This window comes from Oncorhynchus tshawytscha, linkage group LG04, assembly GCF_018296145.1.
Source record: "Oncorhynchus tshawytscha isolate Ot180627B linkage group LG04, Otsh_v2.0, whole genome shotgun sequence".
In the NCBI taxonomy this organism is placed as follows: Eukaryota; Metazoa; Chordata; class Actinopteri; order Salmoniformes; family Salmonidae; genus Oncorhynchus; species Oncorhynchus tshawytscha.
The window spans coordinates 52,313,597-52,337,598 of record NC_056432.1 but is presented as its reverse complement, the minus strand read 5'-3'; the positions used below and the strand labels follow the sequence as shown (position 1 = coordinate 52,337,598).

The following is a 24,002-nucleotide window of genomic DNA, read 5'->3' as shown; positions in this document are numbered from 1 at the left end:
TGTGCCCTAATGAATACTGCCCGAGACAACAATGTGCATACGCGCAAATGCAAAAAGTACATAAACATAAAAGTCCTAAACTTTCAGCTTACCTGCCAGGTTCTCATGCACGGCCTTCATCTCGCTTTCGGCCCTGATGAAGGCCTCCTCTATCACCCTGTTCTTCTCCTCCTCCAGGTTCTGCATTTCAGCCTCTAACTGGCCCTGGGCCCGCTCCATCTCCCCCTCGTACACCAGGATCTACAGGGTTGACAAAGAGAGAGAGGTTAGAGAGGGTTGGACATGGGGATTGGAGTAGGTCTTGGGACAGTACCAGCACACCATACTGGTCTAGGTGGGGACTGGAGCGTGTTTGGTGGTCTACCTGGAGTTAAGAGCTAAAAATCTAGCATAAAAGCTAACACAGCACTGGAACTCAGATCTAATAGCTACCAGGGCATTTGAACTAAAGGCTTCAAATGCCCCTTAACATCTTTGTTAAGATCTGAAGCCTATAACTAACCCATGGAGGTAATTAAAAGTTAGCTCCCAGCAAAACTATCGGGTTTGCTTCTTCTCAGCTACAGGATATATTAATGGGTTCACAATGGGTTGTGAACCATCATTACAGCTAAAAGCTAATCCAAAACCACACACTGCACCCCCAATACAAGACTGGAGGACCCTCAGAGATTCAGGGTACAGTTTATGCATGTCATTACAGCACACAGGTTTTTGGTAGGGGTTGAAACCACACAGATGGGCATAGTTTGGGGAGCAGGTTACCTGAGACACAGGAAGTGATGTAGTGAGAAAACAGGAAGCACTATGAGGGGCCTAATGTGCCTATCAAAGGGGGCCAACCTTAGACAACCTGCAAATGACCGCGCCATTGCCCCTTCCGACGGCCTTGGAGAGCAGGCCGCAGATACGGCCACGGTCCGCACGCAGCTGGAACCAAACGTAAGCGAAGAGAGAGGGGTTAACACGGCCCATGCCACTACAGGGGAGGGGATTGGGCGAGGGTTGAACCATTCACCTCTACTGGGAGGGAAGGGTGTTTTTGTGAAGGACCGTACCGCCACAATCTACTACAAGGGGGGTGAGTTGGATTGTACCAATGCTGGTACCAGGGGGAGGAACGAGGAAAACTTCAGAAATAACAAAGACCAACTGGTTAAGGAGCCAATGGGATTAGGAAGGGGCACAGAGGGTTATGCGTGTGTGACAGTAGTATGTGTGTGTTGTTAGATGGTTGTGTGTGTGCGCGTCTGTGTACATGTGCATCTCCTTATGTGTGTACCTGAGCTCGGAGCTGGGTGCTGGTCCTCTGGGAATCGTGCAACTGTGTCTCCAGCTCTCGGAGCAGCTGTCTCTGCAGTGATAGCTGCTCCTGCAGGGCGACGCTCTTGGCCTGGGCCTCGGCTACGGCCTGCTGAGAGTCTGACGACTCCACCTCCACTATCTCAGTCACATACTGGACGGAGAGAGAATAGAGAGAGCGAGATAGATAGGGTAGGAGAAGAGAGAGAGGAAGGTGGGGAGCAGGAGAGCGAGATTGATATCGTAAGATCCTCAGGGAACACAATTCAGCAGCAAATGCTCTCGTAACATCCCAGTCATTCACAGAACTCAAAAACATTGGATAGGTGGTAAGCTACCAACATATAACGTACCCATCCTATCATTTAAGATCTATGAGGGACCATTAAGTAACATAGGGGTTGTTTTTGAAATACGACAGTTTTTCCGATTCCTCACCTTGACCTGATGGGGCCGGGTGGCCTGTCTGGCCAGCTCCTCCTCACAATCTCTGAGCCGCACACTCAGCTGCTGCTCCACCTCCCCCTGCTGACACTTCGACTCCTCCAGTTGCCTCTGCATCTCCCCCGCGTGGCGCTTGGACTCCTCCAGCTGTCGGCTGAGCGTCTCCACCCTGCTGGCCTTCTCCAGGACCTGCTGCTCCAATTCAGCCAGCCTCTTCTGCCTCGGTCTGGCCTGGCTCTCCCAGCGAGACACCGCTTCACGCAGGGCCTCCGCATCCTATATAACACATAATACACCACACATGCTTATAACACAGCCTCTTCTCGCTCTTCTAACGAGATGCCTTTCCAAACAGGGCTTCCGTATCCTACACACACAGAGCTATAATAGACACATTAAAAAAAATATGTTTTTTACAGCCTCTACCCTCACTTGATTTGCCCAAGCCACACCCATACCTGGCTGTGGGGGCAGTCAGTGGTTGTGCAGGCCGGTGGAGGAGGCTCCTGGAGCAGTGAGGTCTTGCATGCCTTCAGCTCCTGCTTCAGCCGCTCGTTCTCGACCACCAGCAGCTCCAGGTGCTTCTCCAGGTCGGTCGCCCCCTACAGGACAGAAGGAACAGGCACATGTCAGTATCACACTCACAAAGGCACCACAGAGAGATATCAATATACACAGGAAGGAATTAACACACATTCACACAGCAATGCACAAGCACTTTTCCCTCTGACTATTGTTCATTATCTGCCCCCCGGACACAAACATCAGGAGACAGTGAAACAAAAGAACACATTCACGTACATAACATTGCAATTGCCCCCTCTCCCTCACCTCCCCCTCTTACACACACTCACATGCAACACCTTAGAATGCCTGTGAAGCAGAAGTGTGTCACGGTGCAATCTTACACCTGAAAGTAAAGGTGCCAGTTATCTTGAGCTTGTCTTTCCCAAGCTTCCCAAGAATGTAGGCCAGCTGGGATCTGCCCTCATTCTCCCTTTAGTTTCCTCCTCACCAGTCTCTCCTCCCATTTCCCTCTCTCTATTCTACTCACCAGCTCCGAGCGCAGTCTCTCCACCTCCTGGTTCTGGTCTAGTAGCTTCTCCTCCAGCTCCCCCACCTGTGTGCGCAGCGCTGCGATGAGCTGCTCTCCTTCCTGAATGAGACGGTTGCTGTGCTGCTGATGCTGCTCCTGTGGCTCACCCAGCCTCTGCACTGCCCGAACACCTGCAACACACACACAGACAGTGATAACACATTATATACACGCACCCACAGAATTTAAAAACAGACACACACGCCATCCAGCCCCACAGTATTGGATAATGCGTGTTGACAGTCGGTCACAGCCGTGACACACAGCTCTCTTCTTGCTGACAGGCTGGTTTGTGTCAGCATTGTGAACACCGTCCTGACAAGACACAACCCATTCGGAGTCATTCACTTCACAGTAATTACTGACGTATCAGTCACGACTCACAGTCCTGTTTTTACATCTGCAGTTCTCCTTCCTAAATACTCTATTACGGTTCTCCCTCCCTCTTTCTTCCTCCCTCCATCCATCTCCCCGTTCCTCTCTCACCGTTGGGCAGGGCTGTGTGCAGCTCCTCTTGTAGAGTGTGTATGACGTTAGTCTTCTCCTGCGGACCTTGTTCGTGACTCTGCTGCAGTCTCTGCAGCTGCAGACACCGGGAAGCTTCCTCGCGTCGCAGACGCGCCTGGAACTCGCACACTTTCTCCTGCAGTGTCTGGACACATGCACACGGCAAAGGTCACAGGTTAGAAGCTAGACAGGTCATTAATGACGTCACATTTCCAAGGGAACAAGGATGTGTCAAGGAGGATTGGTCAGTTTATAACTACATCCACGTTCACTAAATCTCAACCGGTTATCTTATTTTCCAGTGATGAAGACATGGATGTCTCATGGTATGGTGGGGTATGCAAAATAGGTCAACTATGAGCACCTTTATCTCTTGAATGTTTTGGCGTTCAGGTCCAAAAAGTCACTTTCTGAGCACTTCTACAACAGTAGATTTCATTCAAATCAAAAGGGGTGCTGTCAAATAGTGATTGAATTCAAATGGATATACCCCTACACCAGTGGTTCAAACATCTCCTCTGGGACCCCAAGATATTTCAATTTTTTTTATATAGCCCTGAACTGCACTCACCTGCCAGTTTATTAAGTACACCACCCAGTTTACGAAAATGGATCGCTCCCACAGACAGTGAGTCACGTGGCTGTGACTTGCTATATAAAGCAACAAGACAGGCCTCCAGTTACTGCTCGATTGAACATTAGAATGGGAAAAACAAGTGACCTAAGCGACTGAGTGTGGTATGATTATCGGTCCCAGGCTCGCCGGATCCAGTATCTCAGAAAAAAACGGCAGTCGAAAAACATCCAGTCAGCGGCAGTCATGTGGGTGAAAACAGCTCGTTGATGAGAGAAGTCGGAGGACCATGGCAAGAATCGTGCAAGCTAACAGACGGGCCCACAGACAGACAAATAACTGTGCAGTACAACTGTGGTGTGCAGAACGGCATCTCGGGAACACACGACTCGTCAATCCTTGTCACGGATGGGCTATTGCAGCAGACGACCACACCGGGTTCCACGACTATCCACTAAAAACAAGAACCGGCTCCAGTGGGCATGTGATCACCAACACTGGACAATTGAGTAGCGGAAAAACAGAGCCTGGTACAACGAATCCCAGTTCCTGTTGTGTCATGCTGATGGCAGATTCAAGATTTGGCGTAGGCAGCACGAGTCCATGGACCCATCCTGCCTGGTGGCAGTGGTGTACTGGTGTGATGAATGTCTTCCTGGCACACGTTAGGTCCCTTGATACCAATTGTGCAACAATTGAACGCCACAATTTGAACATTGTTGCTGACCAAACCCAATATAGTATCTTTGGGATGAGATGGCATGGGACGTTCACAGCATGACTACCTCTGTCCAATCTGCAGCAGCTGTGTGATGCCATCCCTGTAGAACATTTGACACCTTGTAGAATCCATGCCCTGAAGAATTCAGGCTGTTCTGGGAGGCAAAGGTTGGTCCGACACGGTACTAGATGGGTGTACCTAATAAAATGACGGGTGTAATTCACCTAATCAAGGGTTTGATGATTAATTGAAGATTACAATCAGGTGTACTAGTTCTGGAATAGATCAAATACATGGAACTGCATGGGGTGCCAGAGAAGAGGTTTGAAAACCACTGGTCTATACAACTAGACTCGGATGCAGAGATTAAACTGCTATTCTACCACCTACAGCCATACAAATCAGACTTAAGAAACTACTACATACAGAGACTAGAGGTCGACCGATTAATCGGAATGGCCAATTAATTAGGGCCAATTTCAAGTTTTCATAACAATCGGAAATAGGTATTTTTGGGCGCCGATTTTGCCGATTTTGTTTTGTTAAACCTTTATTTAATTAACTAGGCAAGTCAGTTAAAAACACATTCTTATTTTCAATGACAGCCTAGGAACGTTCTGCCTCGTTCAGGGACAGAACGACAGATTTTTACCTTGTCAGCTCGGGGGTCCAATCTTACAACCTTTCAGTTAACTAGTCCAAAGCTCTAACCACCTGATTACATTGCACTCCACGAGGAGCCTGCCTGTTACGCGAATGCAGTAAGCCAAGGTAAATTGCTAGCTAGCATTAAACTTATTTTATAAAAAAACTATCAATGACTATCGTTGCACCAATGTGTACTTAACCATAAACATCAATGCCTTTCTTAAAATCAAAACACAAGTATATATTTTTAAACCTGCATATTTAGCTAAAAGAAATCCAGGTTAGCAGGCAATATTAACCAGGTGAAATTGTGTCACCTCTTGTGTTCATTGCACGCAGAGTCAGGGTAACCGTTTGGGCCACCTGGCTCTTTGCAAACTAATTTGCCAGAATGTTACGCAATTATGACATAACATTGAAGGTTGTGCAATATAACAGGAATATTTAGACTCATGGATGCCACCCTTTAGATAAAATACAGAACGGAATAAACGTTTTGTTTTCGAGGTGATAAGTTTCCGGATTTGACCTAAGGCTCGTATTTCTGTGTGTTTATTATAGTTAAGTCTATGATTTGATATTTGATAGAGCAGTCTGACTGAGGGGTGGTAGGCAGCAGCAGGCTCGTAATAGTCAAAGGTATATGGTTTAGAGAGAAATAGTCAACACGTTATAATTCCTGTAATAACTTGCGGCTGAACTTGAAAGGGGTTCCTTCATTATTTTACTGTTCATGTCTTCCATAGAGAATGTCTTGATCTACTTTAAATAAGGACTGTGTTTCGTGCAGGCTTAAACCGCCTCTGCGTTTTGACACCCGTGTAAATCTCACTAGGATAAGGTAATATTTTCATAAATCCACTCTACAAAAAAATTATCTTTGCTTATATTTAGCCAATATTCATCAGAGTTACCTTGTCCTATGGATATCTACACAGTTATAAAATTGGCAAGGTGGTGTAAGCCTACACGAAACACAGACCTTATTTTAAGTTAAGTGAATCTAAAAATATCCTATGGAATAAATGAATGAAGGAACCGCTTTTCAGGTTTTGCTAGGTGTCATAGCAATTATGACTCGCACTTTGGTAGTCAATTCTTACCATGCCCATTATTAAAATAGGATTTCCTGCATATAGAAATGACAGTTTTTGTTTTCAACATTCATCATTCATGTTATTTGAGTCTAAATATCTATATACATATAAACCTTTTTTAAATATATATATATTTTTTTACATGTTATTTTAAAATCGGCCAATTAATCGGTATCGGCTTTTTTGGTCCTCCAATAATCGGTATCGGTGTTGAAAAATCATAATTGGTCGACCTCTAACAGAGACACACAGAGACTGAAAGAGCGACAGAGAGCGAGACAGATCTAACTAGAGACTGTAGAGAGAGCGAATGAGGACATTACATAGGCAGATGTCCAGGAACAGGACCAGGTGACCTTCTGTGGATGAAAGCGAGATGTGGGAGAGGAGAGAGGGATGGGAAGATGTACAACAATAAAAGGTGTAGAGGAGTGGAGGAAGACAAAAGCGAAATGGCCGATGAGGTGAAGGAGGAACAGCACAATGATGAATGGAATATGGAAGAAATGCAATGATTTGTTGAAGAGAGACTGCTTTTTGCGTAAGTTCCGCGCGTGTCCAGTTAAAAGCCATGCGTCAAAAGGCAACGGACAGCACAGTCATCTTTAATCTGCAAGACCTGTCGCTATGAGGCACCGATGTCATTTTATGAGGTGCTGATGTGAGCTTTATGACTCAGCACTGGGGCTGTCAACTGTCATAGGGGCAGATTAGGATGCCTGTCATGAGGCGTTGGGAAGAACAGTGCAGAATACCCACACCTGAGGGATCTACTACAAAGCAAGATCAATGATTTAGCCAGCTAACTTGGCTAAATATTCTGAGTTAACTTTTTATCGTACAGAAAAATAAGCTTGAAGTAGGCATGTCTGATTGACCCAACAGCCAAAAAACATATTAGTTTATCTTTCCTAATGAACCAGAAAATCAGTACTTATGTTTGTTTATCCAAGTTAGCTGGCTAACTCATTGATCCTGCTTTGTAGTAGACCCCTCTGTGCTGTGTTCAGTGGGGCACAACATTGTGGAACGTTCTGATGGAAATATACTATGTAGAACAGACAACAGGTGTGTTGTTGTAACAGTGTGTGCTCTACCCTGTGTTTTTCCAAAGGCAGACAAAGTAACACAATCCCAAACACACATGAAATGAAACAAGAGGGATACTATGCAGACACAGGATTCTCTGTTCTGCAGAGTACATACAGAGTAACAGGATAACGACAGCTAGGCTGTGTGTGTGTGTATTAGGCTAGGCTGGTGTGTGTTAGAAGCCCATTAAAACCTGATCGATAAATCGACTGAGTCTCACTCCCCAGGGCTCTTACTGACCTGAACCCCCCCCCACCAGTTTAGCCAGTGAAACCAGGACAAACAAGTGCCATGTTGGGAAAAGACCCACTAAAATGAATGATATGCTAGCCACATTGACCTAGTTAGTGTGCGTGTGCACACCATCTCACCTGTATGAGTAGCTGTTGGTCGTGGTTGTGCTGGCTGGTTTCTAATTGGTCAGTAGTGGTCAGAGCGGTGTGTTGTGGGAAAGCGTCTGCGGGTAGAGACAGGAAGGAGCAGTCCTCCTCACCATCACTCATCAAAAAGTCCACAGAGCTCGCTACGGACACACGGGATGGACAAACAAAGTTTGGAAACACAAACATAAACACTGTGGACTCACAGTTAAACACAGTACACAAACATGCAACAAACAAGCCTGAGCCTAATGGGTTGATTATGTTCTTATCCACTGTGGCAGAGCTGATCCTGTATTCACTTGAGTCAGAAAACAGTCTCTATACATCTTTGTCCCTCTACCCTTTTCCATCTTATCCCAATCTCTCATCCCTCTCTCTACATGTGAGAGGTAATTTTCTATGGCCCGCTTTCTCCCCCCTCTCCCTCCACTAACCATTATCATCTCCTCTCCCCTCCCCTCAGCCAAGAGCGATTCTAGGCCTCTCTCCCCTATTTTCCCTCCCCGACCTTCCAAGGTTCGCACAGACAGTACCATGGAAACGAGCACAGCTAGATAAGCAGTGTGATAACACAGGCCCCAGCAGGTGATACATTAACTCCATACAGGCCTGTTCACCTGTGTGTATGCTTGTGTGTGCGTATGGGGGCCCAGTCTTATCAACCTGAGGACAATCACTGTACTACCGCACTGGGTCTATTCTACACACAATCAACCCTACAATATGAACCTGTATTGACACACACACACTCAAACACAGACGTTTATTTCCTAATACACACGTAAGAGTAATTTAACTGAACAAAGCGCCTTATACATACAATGGATCACAGACTAAGGCAAACACACACCAAGAAAAATACACTTATTCAGCAAAGTAGTGCTTAAAGTATCCCCCACACAGTCCACAAATACATTGTGTGTACACGCTGCGCAAATCAGTTTAACACAGGTTTACTCGTACCTCTAAGGCTGGGGGAAAAAAAACAGCATGCATTCAGTAACTGATGACACAGCAGATTATGTCCCAACATCGGAGTCACACACGTACAGACAAACGTACGATACATACACACAACCTCACACACACACACCATTAGGACACACATTGTTAAGTATTATACAACGGGACACGTTGACGCTACCATCCTCTCATTCTCTACCTTCTGCCCTCGGCTAGCAACACTGTCCCTTTCTCTCTGCCTCTTTCTTTCAGTCACTCTCTTGCTTTCTTTTCTGCACTAGCACAGTCACAGTTCTGCGGCTCCATCGTCACCTTGAGCAGTCCTGCAAGAGCATTAACGCAGAGAAACGCACACCCACAGACCGCTGGACACACACATGGACACATACAATAGGGCCAGTGTTTGCACTCCTGGCCCCTAAACTGTGGCTGTAAGGGGATCAGCTTTAAGATCTGTACCTGCTAGACGCACTCCTTCAGCTGAGAGAGGTAGAGAAAGAGAGAGAAGCCTGGCACACTCACTCCTCACCGCTTTCTCAGATAGCCGGCATACACTCCTCCTTTCCCCTCTCCAGTCAGACACAAGAATTCCTTCTCTTCTCCAGTATTTCCTGTTCCTCCCAGTTTCACTGAGAGGCACAGCTCATGGGAATCTGTCACACACTCCTCTCCTCTTACTAAGAGTCCTGTCAGACAGGCAGCACACACACCTCTCCCATTCCCTCCCTCCCTCTCTTTGTCATCCCAAAAATGCAGCCACACTGGTTTAGTCCCACCCCTGTGTCACAGAGGGACTTCCTTGCTGCCCAATGGGGTGGGCCTACAGAATCCACTTACCATCCAATGAGACGTCTTTCTTCCAGAGCTCCTGCAGACAGGGGGCGTGGCCAAGGTCCCAGGTCTTTCTTGTTCCGAACATGACCGCAGGGCTGAGCAGAGCACTGGGTCTCTGGACCGGCTAGAGAGAGACAGAATGAGATAGAGAGAGAAAAGAGCGAGAGAGAGAGAGAGAAAGAGACAGCGTGAGATGTAAATATATCCTTCTATTTTTGTCACTTAGCAGACGCTCTTATCCAAAGCGACTTACACTAGTGAGTGCATACATTTTTCATACTGATCCCCGGTGGGAATCGAACCCACAACCCCGGTGTTGCAAGCGTCACATGGGATTACATACACAGCGTGAGAGAGAGTCAAGGGCGATAGCTTGTGGTCAATATTCCCTTTGTTATAATTTCATTGCCATTATTGAGTTAACAGGTTCTTCTTTGGCAATATAAGATAACTTGTCATGCCAATAAAGCTCATTGAAGGTTCAGCAGTAAAGTGTCTGAAAGAGGAAAAAAAGACAGACAGTACGGTATTTGAGAGTGATTGGAGATAGGAGAAAGAGAGCATTTGTGTGTGCATCTGTTTACACAGCGGGCGGTGGGAACAGCCTTCAGAGTTCATGGTGAAACAGGAGAAATGAGAAAGAGATGGACAACATTCCTGCATGAGTGATAACCACATTCACAGCCAATACTGGCTTGTATTCATTAGTCAGACACCATTTACTCCAAACAGAAAAAACGTTCTGCAACTATTAGCCAATTTCAGGTAGGTCCCTCCCTATGTCATTTTGTTTGCTTCAGCTTGGTTAGTGAAAACATCCCTGGTAACCAGTTACCGGTTTACTACAGCCACATGAATACTGACCAGGGACCGGTTTCCTGATAGCGATGGAACTTAAGCTTTTTTTTCATCGCGTGTAGTCTTTTAACGATGTATCGTTCCTATAAAATGGCCAAACAGCTCACATACGTTTCCCAAAACACCACGTAGGGAGAACTTTCACAAAGTGTGTCAATACTGATAGGATTGAGAGAAGAAAAAAAATGCAGCACTGCTCTCAGATCAGCTTTCTCCATGCAAATCTTACCTTAACATTGGGAATTATTCCACAATACTGAAGGAACAGCTCCTAGAGAGATCACCTTCAGTGCCTTCAGAAATTATTCACACCCCTTGACCCCTTAAATTTGTTGTGTTACAGCCTGAATTTAAAATTGATGAAATGTACTGTTTTGTCACTAGCCTACACACACACTACTTCATAAAGTCAAAGTGGAATTGTTTTTAGATGTTTTTTTTTTTTTACAAATTAGTAAAGATTTTCCTAACAAGTCAAACTCACTGTGTGCAATACTTTTGAATGACTACCTGATCTCTGTACCCCACACATGCAAGGTCCCTCAGTCAAGCAGTGAATTTCAAAAAGATTCAACCACGAAGACCAGGGAGGTTTTCCAATGCCTTGCAAAGAAGGGAATCGATTGGTAGAGGAGTAAAAATCTTAAAAGCAGACATTGAGTAAGTGTACATACACACTATAATTCAATATTAAACTGCATGGCAGTAGGCAGATTATGCAATATTCATATAAACAACTTACTCTGCTGATCTTAAATTGGTGGGAGGTCAAAATCGAAGCAAGCATACGGCGATTACAATACCCGAGCAATCTTTCGAATTATTAGGACATGTAAACACCTTATTTGGTTTTCCAGCAGTGTATTTGATCTGCGCACCTGCTTGCGCCAGCCGAGTGAGCCTCCCTCTTCAGTGTGACTGAAGTGTCTTCAGAACAACTGAATGTATGCGTTTTAAAAGTCGTTTTCACATATAAAATGTGTAGGTCCGAACTCCGAATCAAATATGCTTCCCAAATTGAACATGTTCGATGTGGTAGAAATTTCATTTTGATTGCCGATTTTCTGCCATCAGGTAGCCTGATTTCTGACGTGTCAATGTAAACAGTATTATTAGGGAAATCGTTCTTGCACATCATGTACGCGTTTTATTTATACTATCATATTATCTGACAATCTAATTGTGTGCATATAACCACACTCATTGAATATCTCTTTGAGCATGGTGAAGTTATTAATTACACTTTCTATGGTGTATCAATTCACCCAGTCACTACAAAAACACAGGCGTCCTTCCCAATCTGTTGCCGGAGAGGAAGGAAACCACTCAGGGATTTCACCATGAGGCCAATGGTGACTTTAAAAATTAGAGTTTAATGGCTGTGATCAAAAAACTGAGGACAGATCAACAACATTCAGTGGTGGAAAAAGTACCCAATTGTCATACTTGAGTAAAAGTAAAGATAACTTAATAGAAAATGGCAAGTAAAGGTGAAAGTCACCCAGTAAAATACTACTTCAGAAAAAGTATTTGGTTTTAAATATACTTAAGTATCAAAAGTAAACGTAATTGCTAAACTATACTTAAGTATTAAAATTCCTTACATTAAGCAAACTAGACGGCACACTTTTCTATTTTTTTTAAAAAGGAAAACCAGGAACACACTAACACTCAGACATCATTTACAAATGAAGCATTTGTGTTTAGTGAGTCTGCCAGATCAGAAGGGATGACCAGGGAATTGGACCATTTCCTGTTCTGCTAAGCATTCAAAATGTAACAAAGTTCTTTTGGGTGTCAGGGAAAATGGAGTAAAAGGTACATTATTTTCTAAGGAATGTAGTGAAGTAAACGTTGTCAAAAAATATAAATAGTAAAGTACAGAACATGCATCAAGTTTTACAACAAGGCACTAAAGTAAAACTGCAAAAAAATGTGGCAAAGCAATTCACTTTTTGTCCTGAATACAAAGTGTTATATGCTTGGGGCAAATTTCAATAACACATCACAGAGTATTACTCTCCATATTTAGAAGCATAGTGGTGGCTGCATCATGTTATGGTATGCCTGTAACCGTTAAGGACTAGAGTTTCAGGATAAAAAATAAATGGAATGGAGCTAAGCAAAGGCAAAATCCTAGAGGAAAACCTGGTTCAGTCAGCTTTCTACCAGACAACAAGATGAATTCCCCTTTCAGCAGGACAATAACCTATAGCAGAAGGCCAAATCTACACTGGAGTTGCTTACCAAGATGGCAGTGAATGTTCCCAAGTGGCCGAGTTGCAGTTCTGACTTAAATCTAGCTGAAAATCTGACAAGACCTTAAAGTGGTTGTATAGCAATTATCAACAACCAATTTGACAGTTTAAATAATTGAAAGAAAAATGGGAAAATGTTGTACAATCCAGGTGTGGAAAGCTCTTTACATTTAATTATATAAATGTAACCTTTATTTAACTAGCCAGGCGCACCAGTTTGAGTGTGTCAAGAACTGCAAACGCTGCTAGGTTTTCCCCCACACGCAACAGTTTCCCATGTGTATCAAGAACGATTCACCACCCAAAGGTCATCCAGCAAACTTGGAAGTGGGAAGCATCGGCGTCACATGGGCCAGCATCCCAAAGTGACACCGAAGGGCAAAAAAAAAAACATCCAACAACGTTTTATCTGTTCTACGAGTGGGCTGAGGCAGTCGGTAAGTAAACTTTAGAAACAATTGTTTTGAGAAATAGCACAGATTTAACGATGCTCCTATGAAGGCTGTAACGATGAACTTAACCTTATGATGCTTGGAAAACTTGGTCCTGGTTGGCTAAGTTCATCGTTAGAATCTTCGTAGGAGCATCGTTAAATCTCCCAAAACCATCGTTATTAATGTTGCACTTGAAAATAATCATAATCTAAAACAAAGTTTCAGTTGCAGGCTATAGGCTTATTTCAGTCATATTGAAATACATTTAATGTTCAATTGATTTAATTCTATTTTGCTACTTGTAGGCTACTGTCTAATGCGTCTCAATCCATTTCATCACTAGTAGTCTAACATGTGCGCTCAATGATGTGCCAAATCGGTGATTTTGTGCATTTTTATAGGCTAAGCATTAGAATAAGCCGCACCAATATTTGCAGTCGTAGGTGGTGATATCTCTAGTAGCTGATCCGATGTCAGTATTGTGAAATAATTATAATGTTAAAGGTAAGATTTGAATGGAGAAAGCTGATCCGAGAGCAGCGCTCCCTTTCTTTCGATCCTATCCAGTGGCGGTTCTAGCTTGTAAGGCGAACCCCCCCTTCAGCGCCCCCCACCAACAAAAAAAAGCACCATTCTGCACTAACTGTAATTTTTATTCAGACATTCGAAACACAAATAAATAATCATAACATTAAAAACTATATAAATATAAAAATATATACAAAAATAAGTAACAAAAGACAAATAGAAACAAATTGTAGTATATAAATACAAATAAAAAAAAGAGAATACAATTATTCCACTATTACCCTATTGCTAACAAAAAACAGTAAATCGCACAAATACACAAATAGAAAAACTTATAAACAAGAGAACCTGATTATTACACTTTTGCACTTCAAACAAGAAACACAAACTAAATTGCACAGTTAATTGCATTAGAACTGTACAAAGTTAGAGGTGCGCTATTTGATAGATTCACCCGCTCCCCTTACCTCGGGCTTCCAGTGGAGAGACCTGAGGTCAACCTACCCCTGCCCCTCTCCCCATCTCGTACTTCTGAGTGGGAGACCTTTCCAGCTAACAAACTAGAATCAGGACGCCCACTCCGACAATGTTAATTGACCCACAGTGAAATATCATTGATGTGACGTGCAAATGAGCGATAGAAAACCGATCATGCAAATGTCACCATTCGGATTTTTCTGGGGGTTTGTGCTGGCGCCCTGTGCTGCCCCCGGCAAGATGCCGCCTATACCTAAATCCGCCACTGATCCTATCAGTACCGACACATGCTCCAACAACGCACTTAGAGACTGTTCTCTCTGCGTGGTGTTTTGGGAAACTCATGTTACATCTTCGGATGTTGTAGGAAAGATGAATTATTAATAAAAAACACATTTTAAAAAAACACTCCGGGAAACCGGGCCCTGGACAGTTGGCGGTTAAGTAGCACATTCAGGTATGTACTGTATGTGGTAATGACATCGGGACATTAGTCTCTCCTGTGTATTTTTTATTTAACCTTTGTCAGGCCATTCTGGTGGCTCCATCACCACCCGTCCCAAATGGGCCAGAACTCCATCCTATTCAGTCATCTCACTGCTTTCCAGACTCTCCCTGGTCTGAGCCGGGGCACGAAGGTCAAGCCAATCAGACTACACAGGACTGACCGCAAACTGGTCAATACTGACCAATCAGATTATACCGACAGTGATGAGCAGTTTACAGTTCACAGCCCCACACAGACTGCCCTGATATTAACGGAATCAGTGGAAGAGTAAGGGTCAAGACAGACACACTTCCATGTTGTACTACATCACCACACACACAGGCAATACAATACTATTCAACTACGGTATACATAAAACTCTGCACCACACACACGCCACATCAATTCATTACTCAACTCTATTCAATAGCTACACATTACAGAGTGGGATACAAAACATGTGAATGCACCCAGTGTGCAAATATAGCAATGCCTGCACAAAGAACCGGGCAGAAACGTCAAAACTCACACCTGTGTGTTTGGCGAGTCCCATGATTGTGTGAGTGAATGTGACCACTGATTGTGTGGTCAGTCTGGTTCAACCCTTGTGTGTATGTGGTTGTACTGACCGTGACCCAGAGTTGACTGTTCTGTCGGAGACATGGTGGGTCAGCAGGTCCAGTCCAGTGCTGCTGTATTAGCTAGGCTAATCTCTCACAGCGGGAAGTTCCCCAAAGTACTGGCCACATAGAACACAAGGAACTGTATTCAGCAAGTGTGTGTGTGTTCATCAATGTTCTGTATGTTGTACTGTTTCCTACAGCAGAATATCCAGAACAGTGGTTTACTGTAAAAAGGTCCTCAGAGCTCTTCAACAAAGTGCTACAATAGCTACAGTACTATACTAAGTTCGGTCCATACAGGGTCTATCCGGGATCCAGAGCCCATGGATGGATCTCAAGTAAAATGGGTCTTCCTTTCCTTTCATCTCCTCATCTTATTTCCTTCATGTACACTGATGTGATGAAACTGGACAGCTAAAAGCAAATGCCTAATTGTATGGAGTTGCTGTGACCTGTCATTGAGTTGTCACCTGTCTTCAGGTCAGACTATGGAGATGCACCAAATTAACTGGACCATACACTGGGCCTCCATCTACCCTCCCATAGAGTGTGTATATCAGACTTCACCCTCAATCTATACATAATCTAAGAACCAATCCTGTGTCCCTGAATGAAACCGTACCCTGTGTGCGACTCCAGAGGGAATCCGGTCCTGTGTGGAGTAGTGGTCTTTGTCTCGATCTCGGTCCAGCCAGCGTTTGTTGATCAGAGATCCCATCCAGCCAATCATCCTGCTTGCCCCTTAGCCAGACTTGTGGCAGCCACCCTCCTTCTACAGCCTGAACATCACACACTCTACCATGTGACCACTCTTACACACACCTATGTATTCCAAATAACTCCAAATGAAATAATTCAACTTGAACACACTTGCAGTCCCTTCCCCAGGCCTGGCAGCCATCATAACATCCTCACTCTACAACCTGACCACACGCTTGGCATCCATAGAAAGACGTCGGTATCCGTAGCGACAGGCCATAGTTTACTAGCGGTATGTACAGGGTTAGGTCCCACCCACAAATACACAGGAAACGCAGAATGGACGTTGCCATTAATCACAGATCTAAGATCGGGTTATTTAACACACCAACCTAACCTTAACCATTAGGCTGATTAAATAATACCTGACCCTGGACCAGTGGTAAGAGGCAACCTCTACCTTATCCACTTATTTACCCATAATCCTTTAAACCCCACAACAGATGGCCTCCTTCATAAACACCTCATCTTCCTCTGAGAAGAAGGATCAAGGTGTCCCTAACCACAGATCTCAGATCAGATCTATCAACAGGGACCCATCTTCAAATCCTAGCTTTTAGTATTAGGCGGGAATCCAAAACTGATGTCATCATACTCTCCGGGGAGACTGGTGTGTTTACTTTAGGGATTTTGTCCTCACTTGTCTCCCCTTGTCCACCCCAACCTGCTGTTTCTCCCTCTTTGACTGCAGGAGAAAGGTGGGTGGCCTTTTGATCTCTGCTTCCTTCCCTCACTCTATCACCTCATTTCCTCTCTTTCTACACTCTGAATTCACAGCTCAGAGCAAAGTGTCAGGAATGTTAGAGCCTAAGACGGTTGTGCCAGAAAAATTAAAAGCGTTCTCATTATTACATTGTTCCAGTGAGATCAGGCACCCCGTGGCTTTTCCTAGGTAGTAGAAAAGGAGTCGGTAGAGGCAAGGTCATGTTTGTGTAGATCTGTGGTTAAAGGCAACTTTTACACTGAGCTTGTGATACATGAGGCGATACAGTATAGAGTTGTGGATGCCTTTGTGGTAAATGCAGTTCTCTGCCAGCCCCATAGAGGGTGTTATGAGCACAAAGGACAAAAAAAAAGAAGACAAAAAAAAGAGTAAAGTCATACAGCTTATCTGGTTATTTACTGCTTCCAAGGTATTGTCCTCACGGAAACATACACACACCTGACAGGTTTCTAGGTTACCACGCTCTCCATGGTTCTTTGAGCACAAGGCATGGTGTGTAGGATAAGGTTACACACTCCTGTCGGCACTCTGCCTTCTATAGTATCATCTGTCCCCTCTATGCACCAGGAATATTGCAAAAACTATTTAGCTCTGGTACAGTGGGTGATATCAATGTGCTTGTGTGGGAGACTACTGTTGTGGAACAGGGGATGACAGGAGGGGCTGGCTAGCTGTGAGGAGCTAATGTTGCGCACCCCCCACCACCCAGTACTCTCCCTCCTACTTTAACTAGTGTTTAGCTTCACCCTGCCAAAGCAGAGCATTCTAATAGTTGATGACAGCACAGAGGAAGGGCTTAACATAAAGCAGAGAGGATAAGATGTGACTCCCCCCATCCCCCTGCCTCTCTCTCTCTTACTGTTTGTATATCCCTCCCTCAAGTATTTTCATCCCTCTTATCGCTCTCCTTCCATTTGAGTGTATCCTCTGAGTATCCCTCCCTACTCTCTTCCTCTCCACAGTATGTGAATCTCATTAACCCAGTTCCAGTTGTCCCTGTTAAGACTCAGCTATATATAAAATATAGTGTAAATATAAAATAGTGTGTATGTACACACACACACACACACACACACACGTAAAGGACAAACTACACCAGGAACTAGATAGTGTTATGATAACGCTAGAATAATGCCCTGGAGATGCTGGGTTCATGTTTTACTGTTGTGCTCTCGTGGCTCATGAAGCCGGGGTACCTGAGCCAGGGTGTGTAGTGTGTTTCATCTATAATTCCCTGAGGAACAGTGACTACCCTGAGAACACCGGTGTGTCCCCTGGTTTCTCTGTATATGCAGTTGAAGTCGGAAGTTTACATTACACCTTGGCCAAATACATTTCAACTCAGTTTCAGAATTCCTGACATTTAATCCTAGTAAAAATTCCCGGTCTTAGGTCAGTTAGGATCACCACTTTATTTTAAGATTGTGAAATGTCAGAATAATAGGAGAGAATGATTTATTTAAGCTTTTATTTCTTTCATCACATTCCCAGTGGGTCAGAAGTTCACACACACTCAATTAGTATTTGGTAGCATTGCTTTTACATTATTTAAACTTGGGTCAAACGTTTTGGGTAGCCTTCCACAAGCTTCCCACAAAATTCCCAGTTAGGAGGAATGGGCAAAAATTCGCCCGATAGAGCTGGTGTAACTGAGTCAGGTTTGTCGTCCTCCTTGTTCGCATACGTTTTTTCAGTTCTGCCCACACATTTTCTGTAGGATTGAGGTCAGGTCTTTGTGATGGCCACTCCAATACCTTCACTTTGTTCTCCTTAATCCATTTTGCCACAACTTTGGAAGTATGCTTGGGGTCATTGTCCATTTGAGACCCATTTGCGACCAAGCTTCAACTTTCTGACTGTTGTCTTGAGATGTTGCTTCAACATCTATTTTGTGAAGAGCACCAGTCCCTCCTGCAGCAAAGCACCCCCACAACGATGCTGCCACCCTCGTGCTTTACGGTTGGGATAGTGTTCTTCGGCTTGCAAGCCTACCCCTTTCCCCTCCAAACATAACGATGGTCATTATGGCCAAACAGTTCTATTTTTGTTCCATCAGACCGGAGGAAATTTCTCCAAAAAGTATGATCTTTGTTCCTATGTGCAGTTGCAAACCATAGTCTGGCTTTTTTAATGGTGGTTTTGGAGCAGTGGCTTCTTCCTTGCTGAGCGGCCATTCAGGTTGTCGAAATAGGACTTGTTTTACTGTGGATATAGATACTTTTGCACCCGTTTCCTCCAGCATCTTCTCAAGGTCATTTGCTGTTGTTCTGGGATTGATTTGCACTTTTGACACCAAAGTACATTAATCTCTAGGAGACTGAACGCGTCTCCTTCCTGAGTGGTATGACAGCTGCCTGGTCCCATGGTGTTTATACTTGCGTACTATTGTTTGTACAGATGAACGTAGTGCCTTCAGGCATTTGGAAATTGCTCCCAAGGATGAACCAGACTTGTGGAGGTCTACAATTTTTTTTGCTGATTTCTTTTGATTTTCCCATGATGTCAAGCAAAGAGGCACTGAGTTTGAAGGTAGGCCTTGAAATATATCCACAGGTACACCTCCAATTGACTCAAATGACGTCAATTAGCCTATCAGAAGCTTCTAAAGCCATGACAATTTTCTGGAATTTTCCAAGCTGTTTAAAAGGCAGTGTCAACTTAGCGCTTGTAAACTTCTGACCCACTGGAATTGTGATACAGTGAAATAAGAGAAATAATCTGTCTGTAAACAATTGTTGGGAAAATCACTTGTGTCATGCACAAAGTAGATGTCCTAACCGACTTGCCAAAACTATAGTTTGTTAAAACCTGTTAAGCTTCCCCCCTACTTTTTCGGAAATTCTGTTAAAAATCGCGCAACATTTTGGCGTCCTGCTACTCAGGCCAGGAATATAGTATATGCATATGATTAGTATGTGTGGATAGAAAACACTCAGACGTTTCCAAAACTGTTTAAATCACGGCTGTGACTATAACAGAACGTCTGTTTCATCGAAAAGCGCAGGAAAATCTGATCACTGGAGATGGAAAAAAGTATCCATGCGCCACTCCCATGAATTGTTAAAGGTGAACCGTAATATATTAGGCCAAGCTTGCAGTACCTACAGCTACCACAGGATCTATAGAGTCTCCTCATTTGAATCTGAATTGATTCTTGGTAGATCCGCCCAAAGGGAACCGATTCTCTCCGACCACCGACCCGAGGCATTGTCTGTCTTTTCTCCGGACATTTTTCCACACGGCAGGCTATCGTTTACATTCCTGATGATTTTTATAGCTTATTAACGTGTAGTTATACCTAAAGTTGCATTAGAAAGGTATTTCTCCGAAGTGTTTTGTAAAAGTTTATCGTCGAATTTTTAACTTTTAAAAAGGAATGACGTTCGTTATGAAACGCTCTTTTTTCTCCGTTTTCCACACAGTCTTCATAGATCGATATCTAGGCTATATATGGACCGATTTAATCCAAAAAAGACCCAGTATTGATTATGGGACATCAAGGTGTGCAAAGAAAGAAGATGGTCAAAGGTAATTAATGTTTTATATTTTATTGTGCGGTTTGTGTAGCGCCGACTATGCTAATTCTTTTGTTTACACCCCTTAATCGGGTCTTTTGGGGTGTTGCATGCTATCAGAATAATAGCTTCTCATGCTTTCGCCGAAAAGCATTTTAAAAATCTGACACGGTGGCTAGATTCACAATGACTGTAGCTTTATTTTAATACCAAACATGTGTATTTTAATGAACGTTTGCGTTTTAACTAATACTATTAGCATGTAGCGTCGCGGATGTGCATTTCTAGAGCTCTAGGTGAGACGTCTGTCTCAAGTAAGCTCAAGAGGTTTTAACAAGTCATTTGTGGAGTGGTTGAAAAGACGAGTTTTAATGACTCCAACCTAAGTGTATGTAAACTTCCGACTTCAACAAATAAACGTATCTTTTTTAGGACCCTGTCTTTCAAAGATATTTGGATTTTTATGAATTAACTTTACAGAAAGTGTTTAAACACTGTTTCCCATGCTTGTTAAATGAACCATAATCAATTAATGAACATGCACCTGTGGAGCGTGTCATTAAGACACTTACAGCTTACAGACAGTAGGCAATTAAGTTCACAGTTATGAAAACTTAGGACACAAAAAAAAAAGAGACCTTTCAACGGACTCTGAAAAACACCAAAAGAAAGATGCCCAGGGTCCCTGCTGATCTGGGTGAACGTGCCTTAGGCATGCTGCAAGGAGGCATGAGGACGCAGATGTAGCCAGGAAAATAAATTGCAATGTCCATACTGTGAGACGCCTAAGACAGCGCGTAAGGGAGACAGGACGGACAACTGATGACCTTGCAGTGGCAGACCACGTGTAACACCTGCACAGGATCGCCATCCGAACATCACACCTGAGGGACAGGTACAGGATGGCAAAAACAACTGTCCGAGTTACAGTTTCAGGAACGCACAAAATCCCTCCATCAGTGCTTTTACTGTCCGCATAAATAAGCTGATGAGAGATATTTGACTGAGGGCTTGTAGGTCTGTTGTAAGGCAGGTCCTCACCAGCCATCACCGGCAACAATGTCGCCTATGGGCACAAACCCACTGTCGCTGGACCAGACAGGACTGGCAAAAAGTGCTCTTCACTGACGAGTTGCGGTTTCGTCTCACCAGGGGTGATGGTCGGATTCACTTAAATCGTCGAAGGAATGAGCGTTACACCAAGGCCTGTATTCTGGAGCAGGATCAATTTGGAGGTGGAGGGTCCATCATGGTCTGGGGCAGTGTGTCACAGCATCATGAGACTGAGCTTGTTGTCATTACAGGCAATGTGCGTTACAGGGAAGATATGGTACCCATCCTGCAGGCTCATCCTGAAATGACCCTCCGGCATGACAATGCCACCAGCCATTCTGCGCTTGATTTCCTGCAAGACAGGAATGTCAGAGTTCTGCCATGGCCAGCGAAGAGCCCATTTCTCAATCCCATTGAGCACGGAACTTAACTGGGACCTGTTTAATCAATAATTTTGCACGCCCAATTTTTCAGTTTTTGATTTGTAAAAAGTTTGAAATATCCAAATAAATGTTTCACTTCATGATTGTGTCCCTAAATGTTGATTCTTCACAAAAAAAGTAGTTTTATCTTTATTGGTATCTGTTTGAAGCCTGAAATGTGGCAAAAGGTCGCAAAGTTCAAGGGGGCCGAATACTTTCGCAAGGCACTGTATATACACACTGCTCAAAAAAATAAAGGGAACACTAAAATAACACATCCTAGATCTGAATGAATGAAATATTCTTATTAAATACTTTTTTCTTTACATAGTTGAATGTGCTGACAATAAAATCACACAAATTACCAATTGAAATCAAATGTATCAACTCATGGAGGTCTGGATTTGGAGTCACACTCAAAATTAAAGTGGAAAACCAAACTACAGGCTGATCCAACTTTGATGTAAATGTCCTTAAAACAAGTCAAAATGAGGCTCAGTAGTGTGTGTGGCCTCCACTACAACGCCTGGGCATGCTCCTGATGAGGTGGCGGATGGTCTCCTGAGGGATCTCCTCCCAGACCTGGACTAAAGCATCCGCCAACTCCTGGACAGTGTGGTGCAATGTGGCATTGGTGGATGGAGCGAGACATGATGTCCCAGATGTGCTCAATTGGATTCAGGTCTGGGGAACGGGCGGGCCAGTCCATAGAATCAATGCCTTCCTCTTGCAGGAACTGCTGACATGTTTTGGGGCTGTTGCTGGGCAACACATACTTTCAACTCCTTCCAAAGATTTTCTATGGGGTTTCATCTTCAATGCCCTTGCCACATTGTCATGCTGAAAGACATTTCATCTTCAATGCCCTTGCTGATGGAAGGAGGTTTTCACTCAAAATCTCACGATACATGGCCCCATTCATTCTTTCCTTTTACACGGATCAGTCGTCCTGGTCCCTTTGCAGAAAAACAGCCCCAAAGCATGATGTTTCATCCCCATGCTTCACAGTGGGTATGGTGTTCTTTGGATGCAACTCAGCATTCTTTGTCCTCCAAACACAACGAGTTGAGTTTTTACCAAAAAGTTCTACTTTGGTTTCATCTGACATTCTACAATCTTCTTCTGGATCATCCAAATACTCTAGGCTTTGTTACTTTAGTCCCAGCTCTCTGCAGGTCATTCACTAGGTCCCCCCGTGTGGTTCTGGGATTTTTGCTCACCGTTCTTGTGATCATTTTGACCCCACAGGGTGAGATCTTGCGTGGAGCCCCAGATCGAGGGAGATTATCAGTGGTCTTGTATGTCTTCCATTTCCTAATAATTGCTCCCACAGTTGATTTCTTCAAACCAAGCTGCTTACTTATTGCAGATTCAGTCTTCCCAGCCTAGTACAGGTCTACAATTTAGTTTCTGGTGTCCTTTGACAGCTCTTTGGTCTTGGCCATAGTGGAGTTTGGAGTGTGACTGTTTGAGGTTGTGGACAGGTGTCTTTTATACTGATAACAAGTTCAAACAGGTGCCATTAATACAGGTAACAAGTGGAGGACAGAGGAGCCTCTTAAAGAAGAAGTTACAGGTCTGTGAGAGCCAGAAATCTTGCTTGTTCATAGGTGACCAAATACTTATTTTCCACCATAATTTGCAAATAAATTCATTAAAAATCCTACAATGTGATTTTCTGGATTTTTTTTCTCATTTTGTCTGTCATAGTTGAAGTGTACCTATGATGAAAATTACAGGCCTCTCATCTTTAAGTGGGAGAACTTGCACAATTGGTGGCTGACTAAATACTTTTTTGCCCCACTGTGTGTAATATATATATATATGATGATATATATATATATATATATATATATATATATATATAAATAAATAATTGGCCATATTTTTTTTTAAAATTGATTTTTTTAGGCCATATCAACAAGCCCTTCAAGGGGGCTTCAGGCCATCTGACTGTACAGTAGGAGCTAGACAGTGACAGACTGCCTGACCACAGGAAGCTTGTGCGTGTGTGTCTTTGTCTGTTGGAACTGTCCTGTCAGAGACTTCCTAGTCCCTACAGTCCTGTCTGTTTTAAATAATGTATGTTATAGGCTGGTAAATTAAAGAGCTCTTTGTTAGTGATACAAAGCCTGGGAGTACTATACCTCAGTCCTCATACATTCGTCTGTTAAAGCCCCCCTTAGAGGACAGTGAGTTTAAA

General features: G+C 43.7%; 1 protein-coding gene across 13 annotated transcripts in view; it reads right to left on the bottom strand.

Annotated features, from left to right (window-relative positions):
* The window catches only part of LOC112248971 (kinesin-like protein KIFC3), a 67,942-nt gene that overhangs the window by 9,716 nt on the left and 34,224 nt on the right, over window positions 1-24,002 (bottom strand). For 5 of the 13 annotated variants that reach the window (XM_024418463.2, XM_024418457.2, XM_024418460.2 and 2 more), the window contains exons 2-11: window positions 9,665-9,785; window positions 7,853-8,004; window positions 6,713-6,748; window positions 3,329-3,494; window positions 2,801-2,973; window positions 2,205-2,348; window positions 1,741-2,022; window positions 1,283-1,456; window positions 844-930; window positions 93-240 (exon numbers count right to left, since the gene is read on the bottom strand). In XM_024418463.2, coding sequence (XP_024274231.1) covers window positions 93-240; window positions 844-930; window positions 1,283-1,456; window positions 1,741-2,022; window positions 2,205-2,348; window positions 2,801-2,973; window positions 3,329-3,494; window positions 6,713-6,748; window positions 7,853-8,004; window positions 9,665-9,746 — 1,444 coding nt within the window. In that variant the 5' untranslated portion in view covers window positions 9,747-9,785. Of the gene's footprint in view, window positions 1-92; window positions 241-843; window positions 931-1,282; window positions 1,457-1,740; window positions 2,023-2,204; window positions 2,349-2,800; window positions 2,974-3,328; window positions 3,495-6,712; window positions 6,749-7,852; window positions 8,005-9,286; window positions 9,526-9,664; window positions 9,786-15,332; window positions 15,354-15,948; window positions 16,294-24,002 lie in introns of those variants that run through there. The other 8 variants (XM_024418466.2, XM_024418459.2, XM_024418470.2 and 5 more) reach the window with 6 other exon arrangements.